At 49.3% G+C, this 14,694-nt stretch overlaps 2 protein-coding genes across 4 annotated transcripts in view; one reads left to right on the forward strand and one right to left on the reverse strand.

The window, feature by feature from the left end:
* The first annotated feature begins 238 nt into the window (after positions 1 to 238).
* HIGD1B (HIG1 hypoxia inducible domain family member 1B) lies at positions 239 to 3,529 on the forward strand. Of its 3 annotated transcripts, XM_086687541.1 has the most exons (5): positions 1,003 to 1,129; positions 1,219 to 1,369; positions 1,958 to 2,092; positions 2,696 to 2,808; positions 3,262 to 3,529. In XM_086687541.1, exons 1-4 carry the CDS (start codon positions 1,127 to 1,129, stop codon positions 2,758 to 2,760), a joined length of 354 nt encoding a protein of 117 aa, XP_086543667.1. In that variant the 5' UTR covers positions 1,003 to 1,126; the 3' UTR covers positions 2,761 to 2,808; positions 3,262 to 3,529. The 3 variants fall into 3 exon arrangements, with proteins under 3 accessions (XP_025773411.1, XP_086543667.1, XP_086543666.1); XM_025917626.2 differs by lacking the exons at positions 1,003 to 1,129; positions 3,262 to 3,529 and adding an exon at positions 239 to 384 and having other exon boundaries at positions 2,696 to 2,839; XM_086687540.1 differs by lacking the exon at positions 3,262 to 3,529 and having other exon boundaries at positions 2,696 to 2,839.
* Positions 3,320 to 14,694, reverse strand: part of EFTUD2 (elongation factor Tu GTP binding domain containing 2) — a 40,473-nt gene continuing 29,098 nt past the window's right edge. Inside the window, exons 15-28 of the mRNA XM_086687534.1 lie at positions 13,690 to 13,817; positions 12,456 to 12,649; positions 10,916 to 11,027; positions 10,411 to 10,551; positions 8,509 to 8,610; positions 7,448 to 7,530; positions 6,776 to 6,862; positions 6,464 to 6,590; positions 6,184 to 6,271; positions 5,400 to 5,518; positions 5,149 to 5,243; positions 4,495 to 4,648; positions 4,240 to 4,347; positions 3,320 to 3,897 (exon numbers count right to left, since the gene is read on the reverse strand). Of these exons, the coding sequence (XP_086543660.1) occupies positions 3,802 to 3,897; positions 4,240 to 4,347; positions 4,495 to 4,648; positions 5,149 to 5,243; positions 5,400 to 5,518; positions 6,184 to 6,271; positions 6,464 to 6,590; positions 6,776 to 6,862; positions 7,448 to 7,530; positions 8,509 to 8,610; positions 10,411 to 10,551; positions 10,916 to 11,027; positions 12,456 to 12,649; positions 13,690 to 13,817 (1,634 nt within the window). The 3' untranslated portion in view covers positions 3,320 to 3,801. The remainder of the gene's footprint in view (positions 3,898 to 4,239; positions 4,348 to 4,494; positions 4,649 to 5,148; positions 5,244 to 5,399; positions 5,519 to 6,183; positions 6,272 to 6,463; positions 6,591 to 6,775; positions 6,863 to 7,447; positions 7,531 to 8,508; positions 8,611 to 10,410; positions 10,552 to 10,915; positions 11,028 to 12,455; positions 12,650 to 13,689; positions 13,818 to 14,694) is intronic.

Genomic DNA, 14,694 nt, shown 5'->3' on the forward strand with positions numbered 1-14,694 from the left:
TATAGCTTGGGGGAGAAGCCATGATCTCTGCCCTTCCTTGCCTCGGTATTCCGATCTCAGTTCTCTGTATCAAGTTCCTGTTTGATCCAACCCCTTACAACCATGGGAATTACTGGACTGAATCTAGTTAAGGGCTCCTGCCATGTGATCTTTCATTACTTTCTAGTGCATGGAGCTCTGGCCTGGAACTCAGCAAATGGGGGGTTAAGACTGATGCCCTGGCCTATCTCCTCCCCTCTCCATTCCAGACTTCAAAGTCCACAGAAAGCTTGCTTCCCTGACCCCACAGTGGCAGCTCCATCATCAGCTCCTGATCGGTTCAAAACAGCAGATGCTGAGCCCTGGCCGGGCTGCTTGCACTCTACTTTCTAGCCATCTCCTAGGGTAAGCACCAGCATGTTAAGAAAGTGTGGGGCCGACAGTCCTTGCTCCTCCAGGAGAGAGGCACCTGGAGGTCGCCTCACGCAGGGCGTCTGTCTCACGGGTTAGACCTAGAAGGCACCCCACAGGCAGAAGCCCTCGTCTAAGGACCAGGACTCTGGGACTCTGTCTAGTTTGTGATCAGAGCAGATGTTTACTGGGGGGTTAGCAAGTAGAGCAATAGGGGTCACCGGCCCAGGGAGGGAGGCAGGGGGTTGGCTATCGCAAAGAACCTGGCAAGAAATGGAAACGGGAGCAGTTCAGGGACCAGAATTAGTTCTGTTAGTATTAATGTCCAAAATCTATGCTAAATTATTCACAAATCAATGTCCAATTATTTTAATTTTTGGCTCTGGTGACTTGGTAACCAGTGCTGGAACACTGTCTGGGATGGCCTGCTTCCCTGGGGCCAGACCTGCTCTGTGGGATCTGCAGCTCCCAGAGGAGCAACCCTCACAGACTCCAGGCCAGTGGGGGTCCCAAGGCTCAAGGCCTGTTCCTCTCGCCCTCATCTGTGGATTTTTCCAGCTGCTTTTCTTGACCCAAGGATCACATAGGGATACAGATGGAAGGAGGGGGAAGCAGGGAAAACAGTCAGAATGAGCTGAGGAAGAGGCAGACGTGAGGAAGAAGGGATGGCAGTAGTGGTCCAGCCATATGAGACAGGACACTTGGGACATCTTCTCAAGTAGGGGCTGTGTTGGGCATGGTAAGAGAGGTTCTTAGCAGGCAACTCCCCCCCTTTTCCCCCAAGTTGAGGAGAATTGGGAGTTCCTGTTATGGGGTGCCTCCTTGTAGGACTGGGCTGAAACCTCAGAGCCCCAGCTGCTAACATCTGGAGCCAGGATCATGTCTGCTAACAAAGGCTGGTGGGTACCACCTGAAGGCGAAGACAGTGTGTCTGAGAAGTTCCTGAGGAAGACCAGGGAGTCTCCGCTGGTGCCTGTAGGTGAGTGGCAAAGTAGGGAATGAGGGGCCTTCTCTCACGGAAAAGGTCTCCTAGCCCTTTCAAAGGAAGCAGAGGACTCAAGTGTCCTGCCCACGGAACAGCCAACATCTAGAAGAGTGAACCAGCAGCAAAGGTGCCAAGGGAAGGGACACGCCTGACAAGGAGTCTGGATGGGTGGAGGTGGTGGCCAACTGACGGCCTGGGGTGCAGGGAAATGGGGGGCATCAATACCAGCATCAGGATGGGAAAGAGCGGTCTGGCGTCTCCCAGGGCTTCCTTTCTCCAGGCCCTGGGAGAAAAGAAAAGTAGCTGTGGGAGCCAACATGGCTGGAGGAGGGTCCGGAGCAGAGCAAATGGGGGGTGGGGGAGGCCCGTGATGGGCTATTTGTATGTAGAGGGCTCACTGGAGATGTAGACAGCCACTTTGAAAATGCCATTGGGAGTAAACAACTCATGGTCTCCCACCATGAAGCGGCACGGAAATAGGGGTTTATCCAGATGCCCAGCCTGCCCGGCCTGCAAAGGGTCTCATCAGGGGAGCCATATGATCGGTGACTGAGGCCCAAAGGTCATGTTCTCTGCCTACAGGCTTGGGAGGCTGCCTGGCAGTGGCAGCATACCGGATTTATCGGCTGAAGGCTCGTGGTTCCACCAAGATGTCCATACACCTGATTCACACCCGAGTGGCAGCGCAGGCCTGTGCCGTGGGTGCGGTCATGCTAGGTGAGGGGCTGGTGGGGGTCACAGAACGAAAACGCAGCTTGTTAGACAAAATCTGGCTGTGAGTCCTGATGGTTAAAGGACCATGATTTCAGTCCCACCAGGCTCCACAGCAAGTGGAGGTTTGGGTGAAACCCTCAAACCAAGCCATTTTCAGGGGTCCCTGCTTGGCCTCCTGTCCCAGGCCCGTGGGGATGGCGCACAGTTGGTTTTATGGCAGTCTGTCCTGAGAGGTGAGAAAAGTCACACAGCACAACACATGCTGAATTTCCCTTCCTCTGTGGGTCAAGGGGCAGACAGCTACTTACTAGCTGTGTGACCGTAGACAAGTCCCTTTCTCTGAGCCTCAGTTCCCCCATGTGCAACATGATGGTAAGCACCCTGGCTTGCCGACCTCACAGGTTGCTGTGGGGTTTCTCAGAGAGGTAATCTACACGGAAGGGCTCTGCAGGTACTTGTAGCAGCTACTGAGAGCTAGAGCAGAAAGGGAAGCTGAGCAGGGAAGCTGGACCCTCAGGGGAACGGCTGCAGTCAGGCTCCTGGGAGAGCCAGAGGATGGCTGCAGGGTTGGGTGTTACGGGCTGTTTTCCCTTCTCCTTCCTGCAGGTGCTGTGTACACGATGTACAGAGACTACATCAAAAGAACAGCACCGGGTGCCGGGGAGAAGTAGGATTCCTGTAGGGCCCGGGGCAGCCAGAGCCTCGTCCATCAATCCCTGGTACGTTCCTAATAAAGCATTTTGAGGAAAATCAAGTCTCTCCTTCACACGGGGCAGAGCAGAGTTAGGGACCAGTAGTGGCTGGTGTGTGTGTGTGTGTGTGTGTGTGTGTGTGTGTGTGTGTGTGTGTGAGAGAGAGAGAGAGAGAGAGAGAGAGAGAGAGAGAGAGAGTGTGTGTGTGTGTGTGTGTGTGTGTGTGTGTGTGTGTGTAGGTTTAGAGAAAGGTTTGGAAATCAGAGTTCTGGCCCCCAGCTCCAGGGGCAACAGCCTCCAATCCCAGAACCCAATACCTCCTAAGCCACCCCAGGTCCCAACCAGAAGCAGCACGGTAGAGAGGACCGGGTGGTAGGTGCAGGTGCAGGGGATGGGGCGGGGGGGGGGGGGGTGGCAAGAAAGTGGCCCCGATGCTCACGGGAGCACTGGATTAAGAGGCAGGCGTCCCTCCCACCACAGGCCGCTGCCCTGGGGACCCAGGCAGGAAGACTGCAGCTGGGAGAAGAGACCGTGAAGCTTCACAGGAGATGACATATATTCATTCAGAACCCAAGTGCCAAGACCAGACTGTTGGAGGAAAGGGGGAGGGGCAGATGGGTAGGGATGAAAGGAACAAAGCAAGGCAGAGGTCAGAATGTTCTGTTCATTTAAAATCCATGTCTAAGGTCAAACTTGTAAAAAAAAAAAAAAAAAATTCCATGTAAATCCTGAAGACAGGGCCCCTTGGGGTTAAACACTTTGTCCCCTTCTCCTTCTCCGAGCCCGAGCTCTTCTCTGTTCCCTGGGAATGGAGCCAGGCAGAGGCTGCAGAGGAACCAGGAGGCCAAATACTCTTCCCTCGTTGGGACTCTGGGTTGGAGGCTTTGGGGTTGTTAAAAATGGCCACAGCAGCTCCCAGATGCTCTCTGATAACATGGAGTCCAGGTCGCACCAGGTCCCAGCTTCAAGTCCAGGATACAGCCCATTGCAGGGAGCAGGGGCTGCCAGGAGTCCCGACACTCACATGGGGTAATTGAGCACAACATCCTGCTTGGCGAGCTCCAGCAACATAGGATCATCAAAGAACTTGCTGATGCTCACATCCTCACTCAGTCCCTGCAGAGAGTGGGGACAGATGTAAGAAAGAGCCCTATGTGGTGGTCGATTGAGCTGGAGGCCGCCTGAGGCCTGTGCTGGGGTGGGGGGCTGGTGGGGTGAAGCTGTGGACCAGCTATTTCAGGAGTCACCACTGGACAAGATAAGGCGCTCCCTTCCTGGTCAGACTGTGTCCAGGGTCTCGTGGCCCGAGGCCTGGACAGATTGCACCTCTTTGCGTTGTACGGTAAACCGCTCTCAGTCTTTGGGAGAAGGGTCCCAAAGGAAGAAATGAAGAGAGATCCAACTCCTGCCAAGAGCCCTGGGGATTAAGGGCTGGCAATGGGCCTGAGGGACACATACCTTCCTGCGACGGGTTTTGATCATGAATTCTCGGGCCAGGTGAGGAGCTGGTTGTGGCTCCAGGGGACGGATGACAATGCTCTTGTCCAGAGGATCACCGGGCACAATCTGAAAGGCAAAGTGGTTTCCAATGGTCCAGCACTTTTCTCTAGGACGTTGGAAATCTCACTTGGGATTTGAAAGGGGAACAGACCAGAGAAGACTGGCCTTGAACAGGTGGGAGGCCGCACTGGCCAGCCTGCACCATTTTCTCACCTGCCAATGGTGGAAGACAGACAAGGAAAAGGCCTGCCCCTGGGTGTGAGTCCGCAGATCGGTCTCAAAGCCAAAAGAGTCAATGGCGGGGATGAAAGCTTTGATGGTGTAGAGAGGGGAGCCTGGGATGGGTGCATCCTGAGTCACATGCCCCCTGCGACAGAAAAACAAAGGCTGAGTCCCTCATCCTTCAGAGACCAAAAGCAGAGAAGGAATCTGTCCCAAATATACCACAACACAGAGTTACCATCAAAGAAAGAATAACCATAATCGTGCTACAGTGGATGGAAAAGGCTGGGAGGGGGGCGGGGAGGGCTCAGTGTCATTTCCCATGGCAGCCAAAGGGGTAGTGACCGCTACATGAGAGTGGCAACACTGAAGGGACAAGGTCCTACAGACATTCCCCCACTGACACATTTCAGTACTTTCCCCGGGGGGTTCTCCACTGAGAGGGGTCTAAGAAGGAATCTCAACTTTTTATCTGCAGTGAAGCAGGGGTCTGCCTTAATCCTTTCCTACTTCATTTTGAAAAAACAGCTCACTAGGTTCTAGGAGCAGGGACAGTACAGGAGGTCCACCTCCTTCCCCACGGAGCCCAGTTACTCTTGTGGTGCTCCTGTTCCCTGCACCATCCCTAACATGCCCACGGCTCACCTGCGCCTGGCCAGGACAGTATACACAGCAGAGACACAATCTGCAGGGGCCTGGACCTCCACGAAGTAGTAAGGCTCCATCAGACGAGGAGTGGCCTGCAACAGGGCAAGAAGAAAGAGTTCCTTAGCTTGGGTAAGGCTGAGGATTGAGGACCTGGACAGAGAAAAAGGCTGGAGGGACTGTGGTCTTGAGACCTGCATAGCTAGAATTTCCACATAGTGTCCCCGAGCAACTCAGCTCCACTCACTTACCATGAGGAAGGCAGAATAGACAACTCTCCTGGCCGTGGGGATGATTTGGCCTCCGCCCCGGTGCAAGGGCTCTTGGGCAACCACTGCATCCAGGATCTTAAACTTGACATTTCGAATCACTGGAAAGGAGATGGGGGGGTTGATGACTGAGGAGTGGTTCTGGTGCTAGTCAAGGGCCCACGTGCAGGGAGGGCACCAAGGAGCCTCTAGCAGCATGGCAGCTGTCTTAAGATCACAAAAGATATGGGACAAAATCACCCTGCAGATGGGTGTTCTGATAGTATACCAAGGCCTATAGCAGAGGACAGAAGTTAGGCACACATTCTTTATGTTTGTTTCAGGCCACGCTCAGGCATTGTAAAGCTTTCCTAGAAGTTTATGGGATTTTTTTTTTTTTTTTTTGTACTTAATTGTTTTTGGATATAGAGTAAGTGCTAGGAATTGCACCTTCCTGCCCACTAATCCAACCTCGTCTATAAACCACTCCGATCCCATCTTCCTCTTTATACCTCTCCTCAAGCACATTCCTTCTCAGGACTGAGAAGCAAATGTCCATCTAGAAATGACTTCCCTTCCGGGATGTCCCAGGCAATAGCACTTGGATGGGGAGGGAGGAGAGGCAAGAAGAGGAAGCTGACCTAGGACATGGAATGGCCCCATGTACCCCAAGCTGCTTCTCCTGCCAGGTCCCGTACACGAGCCCACCCCACCCCACCTCATACACCCAGGCAAAAGGACCCTACAGGGCTGGAGAGGGGGAGGCAGAGGCACTGTCGGAACTTACACTCGTCACAGAGGGGCCCCTCCCTGGTTCCCCACTGGAAACCTTGAACGATGCTGTCCTTCACTGAGCCAAGAAGAGCCTTGTCCACCTGCACAAAACATGAGGGCCTGTGAGCAGTGACCCTGGCAACAATCAGTTTAGAGGGAGGAGAAGGTAAGTATACTGGTAAGAAGATTCACCAGAAGACACAAAATACTTCTGGGAAAGGAAGTACACTTTGTAGTTTCTTCCACTCCACAGCAAAGAAACCACTGCACGGCTCCCGTTAGTTATGCTGTACCTCAGAAGGCAGGGTATCATCCACCAGGATGTTGGGGCCGGTGGCATCAGGGCCAAAAGCCCAGATAGAACGGGCAGCCAGCAGATCCCAATCGTACTTGGTCTGGAAGAATTCTCCCAGTTTCTTCCTAGGGGAAGGAGGAGGAAATGGAGGTTTTCCGGCAGCTCTGCAATTTCTGCATCCTGGGGTCACAATTCCCGTCTTCCCGGGGGACAGTTTGCTTCCCAGAAGGACACGTGGTATCAGAGCCTGGGGAGGCAAGCCGTAGCGCCTCGTCTCCTTTCAGCCTTGAAACCAGAGCCACATTCTCACCTGTTCCACGTGATCTGGACCACCTCATTCTCTATGTCCTCGGCGAGGCCCTTCTCGAGAGGCTCAGCAATCATGGTGATCTTATTCCTAGTCAGAAAGGAAATGAGTAATGATGAGGATCAACAGAACTTGAAGAAGGGGCATTCCTAAGGAGAGGGTGACAAGGCAGTTACATCAGTAAAAGCCAGAGGAGCAAAACAGAGCAAAAACGTTCATTTTCTGTCTTCCTTCACTTGAATCTACCACTCTTTAAAAAAGTAGGGTCTCAGGGCATCTGGCTGGCTCTGTCAGTGGAGTGTGTAGCTCTTGATCTTAGGGTTGTGAGTTCGAGCCCCATGCTGGGTGCAGAGATTACTTAAAAATAAAATTTAAAAAATTCCCACAACAACAGAACTGTTGCCAGGGCAAAACTGTAAGATGATCATATTATACGGAGAAAAGTGGCAGTTGGGACACTCATCCTTGGGGAACCTACAGCAAAGAATTCCACAGCACCATGTCTACAGGCCTAAGGCATGAGAGTGCTAGGTTAAAACTCAAGCATCCTAAGCCCCCATCCTGAGACCTAGGGTGTCTCTATTTCCACAGTACTTGTGACTGGGGTGGAGTTGAGGAGGGAGGAGGAGAAAGTGTCCCCTGTCAGTCCCAGGGTCACTCTGACACCCAGCTCACTTCTTATTGGGTGTTTCAGCAAAGCACTTGAGGGAAGATGTCTCCACCACCGTCTCACAAAACGTGACAACGGGATCAGCCACCTGGGAAACAGAATAAATTGTTAGGCAAGATCTAATTTTGTTGGAAGGACAACATTCTGCCAAAGGGAATTCTGAGGTTCCCTTGGCACTACCTTTGTGACAAACCCCTGTCTTAATCAGCATCAGCAATGAGTACAATAGCAGGTGAGAAGTCCTTACCAGCACTAAGGAGACTGAGAAAACTTCGCGGAGTGTGGAGTTTCTGTTCCTGAGCCAAGAGTACGTGGGAGTCAAACCTGGGCCTAAAGTATCACCCCCCAAGGATGCTTTCAAGGTCTGTTCAGCCGTCCCACAACCACTCACTTAGCACCTCCCGTGGCTCTGTCACAGCTGACACTAGGGACTGACTGGCGGGATCCCCTTCCACTCTCAACACCTGGCTCTGAGTAGCAGAGCTCCTCCCTGAAGCTCCCACGTGGCCAGCCACCAGGGAACTCAGTATCTTCTAGACCACCAGTCCTGGGCACCTCAGGAAGAGGATCTAAGAGGGATACTTGAGGGTGCTCTCTCCCACCACCACAGGAACTGGGAGAAAACGGGTACCATCTAGGAGACTGGGGCCATGCAATGGGCACTTTAATCAAGGGGCCATGTCACAACCTAACGACAAATCCAGGAGAACCAGTTCTTACTCTCTCCCTGAAACCCTCCGCTGAGCCCTAATCACCAAAGATGGGTTAACTGTATAACTGTTTCCTTAACAAAAGACCAAGAATCACTTTGGCTTGGGAGCCTGGACTTTAAACTATGACACAGAGAATAACCCTGTAGAAAGGGGCAAACCAGATCTCAAATACCTTCCCAGATAGGGAGCAATAGGTCATGCTTTTCCCTAACATGTCTCCTCCCCAATAGGGCCCCCCTCTTCCCTCAGGCCTTCCAGGGGAATCAAGGGTTTGGTTGCTTATAAAATCAGTCTGGAGCCATGAGTCAAGCTCCTGGCCAGGCGGGTACTCAAGAAAGAGGATGCTGATTTACCTTGATGTCGATCTCTGAGTACATCTTCCGTAAATCGTGCATCACACAGTCGAGGTACAGCTCCCCAGTACCCAGAATCACGTGCTCTCCAGACTCTTCCACCTGAAACATAACAGGCCTGGTGGTCATAGCCTGGACCTCTTATGCCAGCAACAGCAGCTAGAAACAGAATCAATGCTAGAGCCCAGGAGGAGGTGCCCAAACCCACTATCAGAATCAGCCACTCCTCAGCATCAGTTCCAGCCTCTTCAGGAAGGATCAGTGGGGAAGTGACCAACGGGTAAATCCTCAGGACATCTGGACCATTCAGCACGGTGCTGCTGGGCATTAGGTCACCGATTTAATTTCCAGCATAACTGTTTAGGGAAAACCCTGCCCTAAGTCTATGGACATAAGCTGACCCTTTAGCCCTGGCCAGCTACTCAGAAAAGTATGCTAGCAGGCTCAAGAATGTAGAAGGATCAGAATGATCACTTTTCCTTCTATATTTTCTGGAAAATCAATTCATAGTATATATATATATATATATATTTTTTTTTTTTTTTTTTAATTTTTTTTTTTTTTCAACGTTTATTTATTTTTGGGACAGAGAGAGACAGAGCATGAACGGGGGAGGGGCAGAGAGAGAGGGAGACACAGAATCGGAAACAGGCTCCAGGCTCTGAGCCATCAGCCCAGAGCCCGATGCGGGGCTCGAACTCACGGACCGCGAGATCGTGACCTGGCTGAAGTCGGACGCTTAACCGACTGCGCCACCCAGGCGCCCCTTTTCTTAAATTTTTTTTTTTTTTAATTTTTTTTTTTTTTTCAACGTTTATTTATTTTTGGGACAGAGAGAGACAGAGTTTTTTTTTTTTTTTTTAAGAAAGAAAAAAAATTATTTCCTCACAAAATGTATAACTGTGATTGTCATTAATCCCGGTCCCTAATATTTCTTTTTTTTCAATATTTATTTACTTATTTTATTTTTTATTTCTTTTTCTTTTTTTAATAATTATTTTATTTTTATTTAATTTTATTTTTTATTTTTTTAAATTTACATCTAATTTGGTGCAACAATGATTTCAGGAGTAGATTCCTTAGTGCCCCTTACCCGTTTAGCCCATCCCACCTCCCCCCACCCTGTAACCCTGTTTGTTCTCTACATTTATGAGTCTCTTCTGTTTTTATATAATTTTTGTTTCCCTTCCCTTATGTTCATCTGTTTTGTCTCTTAAAGTCCTCATGTGAGTGAAGTCATATATTTGTCTTTCTCCAACTAATTTCACTTCGCATAATACCCTCCAGTTCCATCCACGTAGTTGCAAATGGCAAGATTTCATTCTTTTTGATTGCCAAGTAATACTCCATTGTATATATATATATATATATATATATATATATATATATATATATATATACACACACATATATATACATCTTCTTTATCCATTCATCCGTCGATGGACATTTGGGCTTTTTCCATACTTTGGCTATTGTTCATAGTGCTGCTATAAACATGGGGGTGCATGTGCCCCTTCGAAACAGTACACCTGTATCCCATGGATGAATGCCTAGTAGTGCAATTGCTGGGTCGTAGGGTAGTTCTAGTTTTAGTTTTTTGAGGAACCTCCATACTGTTTTCCAGAGTGGCTGCACCAGCTTGCATTCCCATCAAAGTATACCTTCTAAGACACATCTCTTTCTCATCTAAAGATACTGTGGAATATGAACACATTCATGTACACTCGCAGCACCCCCCCCCCCCAAAAACGTGTCTTGTTTTCAAATGACAGTAACAGACAGGGAATACCTGCTTTCGACACAGGCTGCTGGAAGCAGATCAGAGACAGCTGGTGGACGTGAAGCAGTGGGCGGCACAGACCTGTCATCGGGGGCAGCTATTGCAGACCTTGAACATACCTTGGTGGTGAGGGATGGATAGCTCTTGTTGACCTTGCGCAGACCGTCCAGCATCTTGGGTAGCTCTGAGGGGTTGACTGGTTCCACAGCAATCTTGATAACGGATGTGGTGTTGAACTTCAAGGGGCGGAAAATCTGAGCCTGAGATTCAAAGTGCAGAGGAGTGAGGGCACGTGGCCTGAGTAGGCACCAAAGGTACAGAGGTCAGAGAGGAGGAGACTACTCCCCAACCAGGAGCCAAAGTGCTGCTGGGAGGCAGCCTGAAGGGCCATTTATTCCCATGTAATTTGGCAGAACAAACAGCAGGGAAAAGATAAAGCAACTGCTCCTAACTCCTAGCAACTGAGTGGAGTACAGGGAGAATCGAGCTGGGTCCGATCTAGAAGCTTCGGCCTGTGCTCAGGCCCAGAACCAGGAAGCGGCAGTGACTCCGGGTTAGTACCCTGTGAGTTCCCATGGGACCCTCTAGCTTAAACTAATCCAGTTGCCTTTTCAGAAACTCTACCTCCTCATTGCCTCGGGGTTCAGTTATGGTTGCTGTCTTCACAATTGGTTGATCAACACCTTCGATCAGAACCCAGTTGCCAGCAGGAACACGGTTCACCTCAATGTGGTACCTGGGGCAACAGATGAGTGAAATAAGGAGGGGTGCCAGGCACTGAGCCAGGAGCAGGGGTGAACCAAACATACATTCCATTAGGGGAGGGGTACAACAACCAACCATGTAACCTCACATATATGTACAACTGACCCAGGAACAATGGGGCCCCAACGCCCCATGTAGTTGAAACTCCACATACATGTTCTGACTCCCCCCAAAACTTTTTTTTAAATCTTTTTTTTTTTAATTTTTTTTTTTTTAACGTTTATTTATTTTTGAGACAGAGAGGGACAGAGCACGAACGGGGGAGGGTCAGAGAGAGAGGGAGACACGGAATCTGAAACAGGCTCCAGGCTCCGAGCCGTCAGCACAGAGCCCGACGCGGGGCTCGAACTCACGGACCGCGAGATCATGACCTGAGCTAAAGTTGGACGCTCAACCGACTGAGCTACCCAGGCGCCCCATCCCCCCAAAACTTAACTACTAAAAACCTCCTGTCGGCTGGGGGCCTTACCGATAACATAAACAGTCAATTAACACGTTTCGTATGTGCATTCTATATGTGTATTCTACACTGTACTCTTATAAAAAAATAAGCTAAAGAAAAGAAAATGTTAAAGTCATAAAGAAAAGAAAATACATTTGCAGGACGATAGTGTATTTACTGGGAAAAAAAAACCCACATTAAAGTGGACTCGTGTAGTTTAAATCTGTGTTGTTCAAGGGTCAACTGGAATTACAAACTGGTTAGCACATGGAAGAAAGCTCATGGTATTTTAGGAGGACAAAAGAGGAAAACTTAATTTCAGGTGGATACTACTGGTAAGCAAGGCCCTGCCCAAGGGGTAGAATGTAAGGAGATGCCAAAAGCACCACAGAAGATACTGCAACTCTCCTAGGCCATCAGTCCTCTGCCTTCTAGGGAATGGGTGGATTTGGAGAGGGAAAGGGGGCCATCGGCAAGGTACAGCAGGCACATCAGAACAGAACTGCCTTGACTCTGCTTGCTAGCTAAAAAGCCGAACTTATGAATTCACAAGCAGCCCAGAGGCCCAAGCTAAGTCTGATGCTGCAGATAAGGAACCTATAAGGGATCTAGCAAAATCTTCTATCTTGGTCAAAGAATAGTCCGTGGAGGTTGGGAGACAATTTCTTTTGGGAAGAAACATAAAGGTTGTGACTTAGAAACACAGAAGAGGAAGAGAGGATTAAAAAGAGTAAAAATAGAAAACTTACAAAAGTTTATATAAGCCATTCAAAACTCAAAGGCAAGGCTCTTGGCATTATCCCAACAGTAGCTGCCTTTTGGCCCTAGCAACTCTGGGTAGTAAGAAATAGAAGTCAACAGATGTGAGGGAGGGTCAGCTGATGCCCTATTGAAGTGGCCCATGCAGCTGCTGTGACAAGGCCAAGGCATGCCTCTATAGGCTACTATTGGCGGTACCTGGCCACAGAGATCCAAAGACGACCCACGGTGCATATCTGGGAGTCTTCCTCATCCTCCAGGGTGTAGTTCTCCCCCAGCACCTTCACAGGCTGCCCAGCATGGATGGTGCCACTAAGCACCCGGCCAAAGGCATGAAACTGAACTCCATCATCCGTGCTGTACATCTTGGTGGTGTGGCACATCAGGGGACCCTGGAGGTGGGGACAGAGTGCAGGCTCAACCACACATATTCCCAGGGTAAATACCCTTGTCTCTACCTCCTTGGACTGCGATGACACGGCTCTGCGAGGAGGCTGCCCAGACCTAGAGGAAGATGTGTCAATCTCCTGGGAAAATTCCAAACCATGCCCTACCCCCTGATTAGTTAGCAGATGTCATAGGCAGAGCAAAGCAAAAAAACTTTCTCTTTTCTCTAGGAGGATGAGGGCAATGGCGAAGAAAAGCAGGTTTAGGATGGCAGATTGCCACTGTTAACTTGCAAGATTACAAGACTTGCTTGCCCCAAATTCCCTCCGAAGATGTAACACAATTCTCAGTTGGTCGTTCATGCTGAGAAATTAGACTAAGAACAGCTGGGAAAAAAATTTTTTTTCAATTAATAAATTAATTATTTTTAAAGTAAGCTGTGTAGGTCCAATGTGGAGCCTGAACTCATGACCTGGAGATCAACAGTCATATACTCTACTGACTGAGTTGGCCAGGCATCCCTGGGAAAGACTTTTTTTAAGTACATTTAAAAAAAAAATTATTTATTTTTGAGAGAGAGAGAGAGAATCCGAAGCAGGCTCTGGGGCTCAAACCCACAAACCATGAGATCATGACCTGAGCCAAAGTGGGACGCTTAACCAACTGAGTCACCCAGGTGCCTCTGGTAAGGACTGTTTTAAAGCCCAAAGCTGACAAAGTTAGCTACCATTTGTTGAATGTTTACTGTCTATCAGGCACCATGCTAAACACGACTGTAAAACTTTCTTACTCTTATTTAACTTTTTAACAGTCATATACATACTATTATCCTCATTTTATCTACGAAGACTCTAAGAAAGATAGAATAATTTTCCCAAAATCATAACACTAGAAGTGGTAACCCTGGGTCTTGAATTCAGGCCTGTTTGACTTTGCTAACGGGGAGTGGCAAGCAAGGATGGAAAGAAGGCATCATTCCTATGACCAGAAAACAGTATCTCCAACAGAAGGAGGAAAAAAACCAGAAATGGGGGTTTTCCCTTACGTCAGGATCACAGTCGCTCATGGCCTCGCCGAGATCAGAATCCACACCGCCAGTGTAGGTGTGCTCAATCTTGGGCTTGGCGCCCACCTTTGGAGAGGGGATATGCTGCACACACATGTCCACAAAGCCTGTGGAGGGAGAAGACAAAGCCATTACTCTACACTCACAGGGGGAAGTGACGGTGAGTTATGGATCCACTGGTGATGGCCAGAAAGCTAAAAGTGCAGGGACTCATTTTCAGCTCTTAAGCTAGGGCACCGTGAGCCCAGCGGGAAGTACCACCTTGTTTCCTGGGAGTATGCTCTAAGAGCAAGAAGCAGGGCTCAATGGTTCCTTGAACTCAGGTGACAAAAATTTTCAAGTGTCTGTTATCAATTCATGATCTTTCATTGAATATAAGCACTTACTGAGCACTTACAATAAGTACCCCAGCTCTTTAGATCTACTCAGAACAATCCGAGTTGACTCTCTCTTCGGGAAATACTGCATATGTTTCTGTTCAATACATCATCCTGTTTTCTTTTCTTTTTTTTTTTAACGTTTATTTATTTTTCAGAGAGAGAGCAAGCGAGCAGAGGAGAGGCAGACAGAAAGGGAGACACAGACTCTGACGCAGGCTCCAGGTTCTGAGCTTTCAGCACAGAGCACAGCGAAGGGCTGGAACCCATGAACCGTGAGATCATGACCTGCACCCAAGTCAGACGCTTAACCGACTGAGCCACCCAGGCGCCCCATCATCCTGTTTTTCTAACAGCCAATAGGTCATGAAAGAGAAAACCTCCATTAGCACCTTGGGGAAAGCAGATCTGTTTTCAGTTGGTGTCTCCTACGTCAGATGGATGGCCAGCCGAGAATGAACTACTAGAATCATGCACCTTGTGGATTTAGACACCTAATAACTACCAGAATCAAGAGACTGCTGGGGCGCCTGAGTGGCTCAGTTGGTTAAGTATCCGACTTCCACTCAGGTCATGGTCTCATGGCTCGTGAATTCAAGCCCCATGT

This window comes from Puma concolor, chromosome E1, assembly GCF_028749965.1.
Source record: "Puma concolor isolate L17-30 chromosome E1, mPumCon1.1.hap2, whole genome shotgun sequence".
In the NCBI taxonomy this organism is placed as follows: domain Eukaryota; kingdom Metazoa; phylum Chordata; class Mammalia; order Carnivora; family Felidae; genus Puma; species Puma concolor.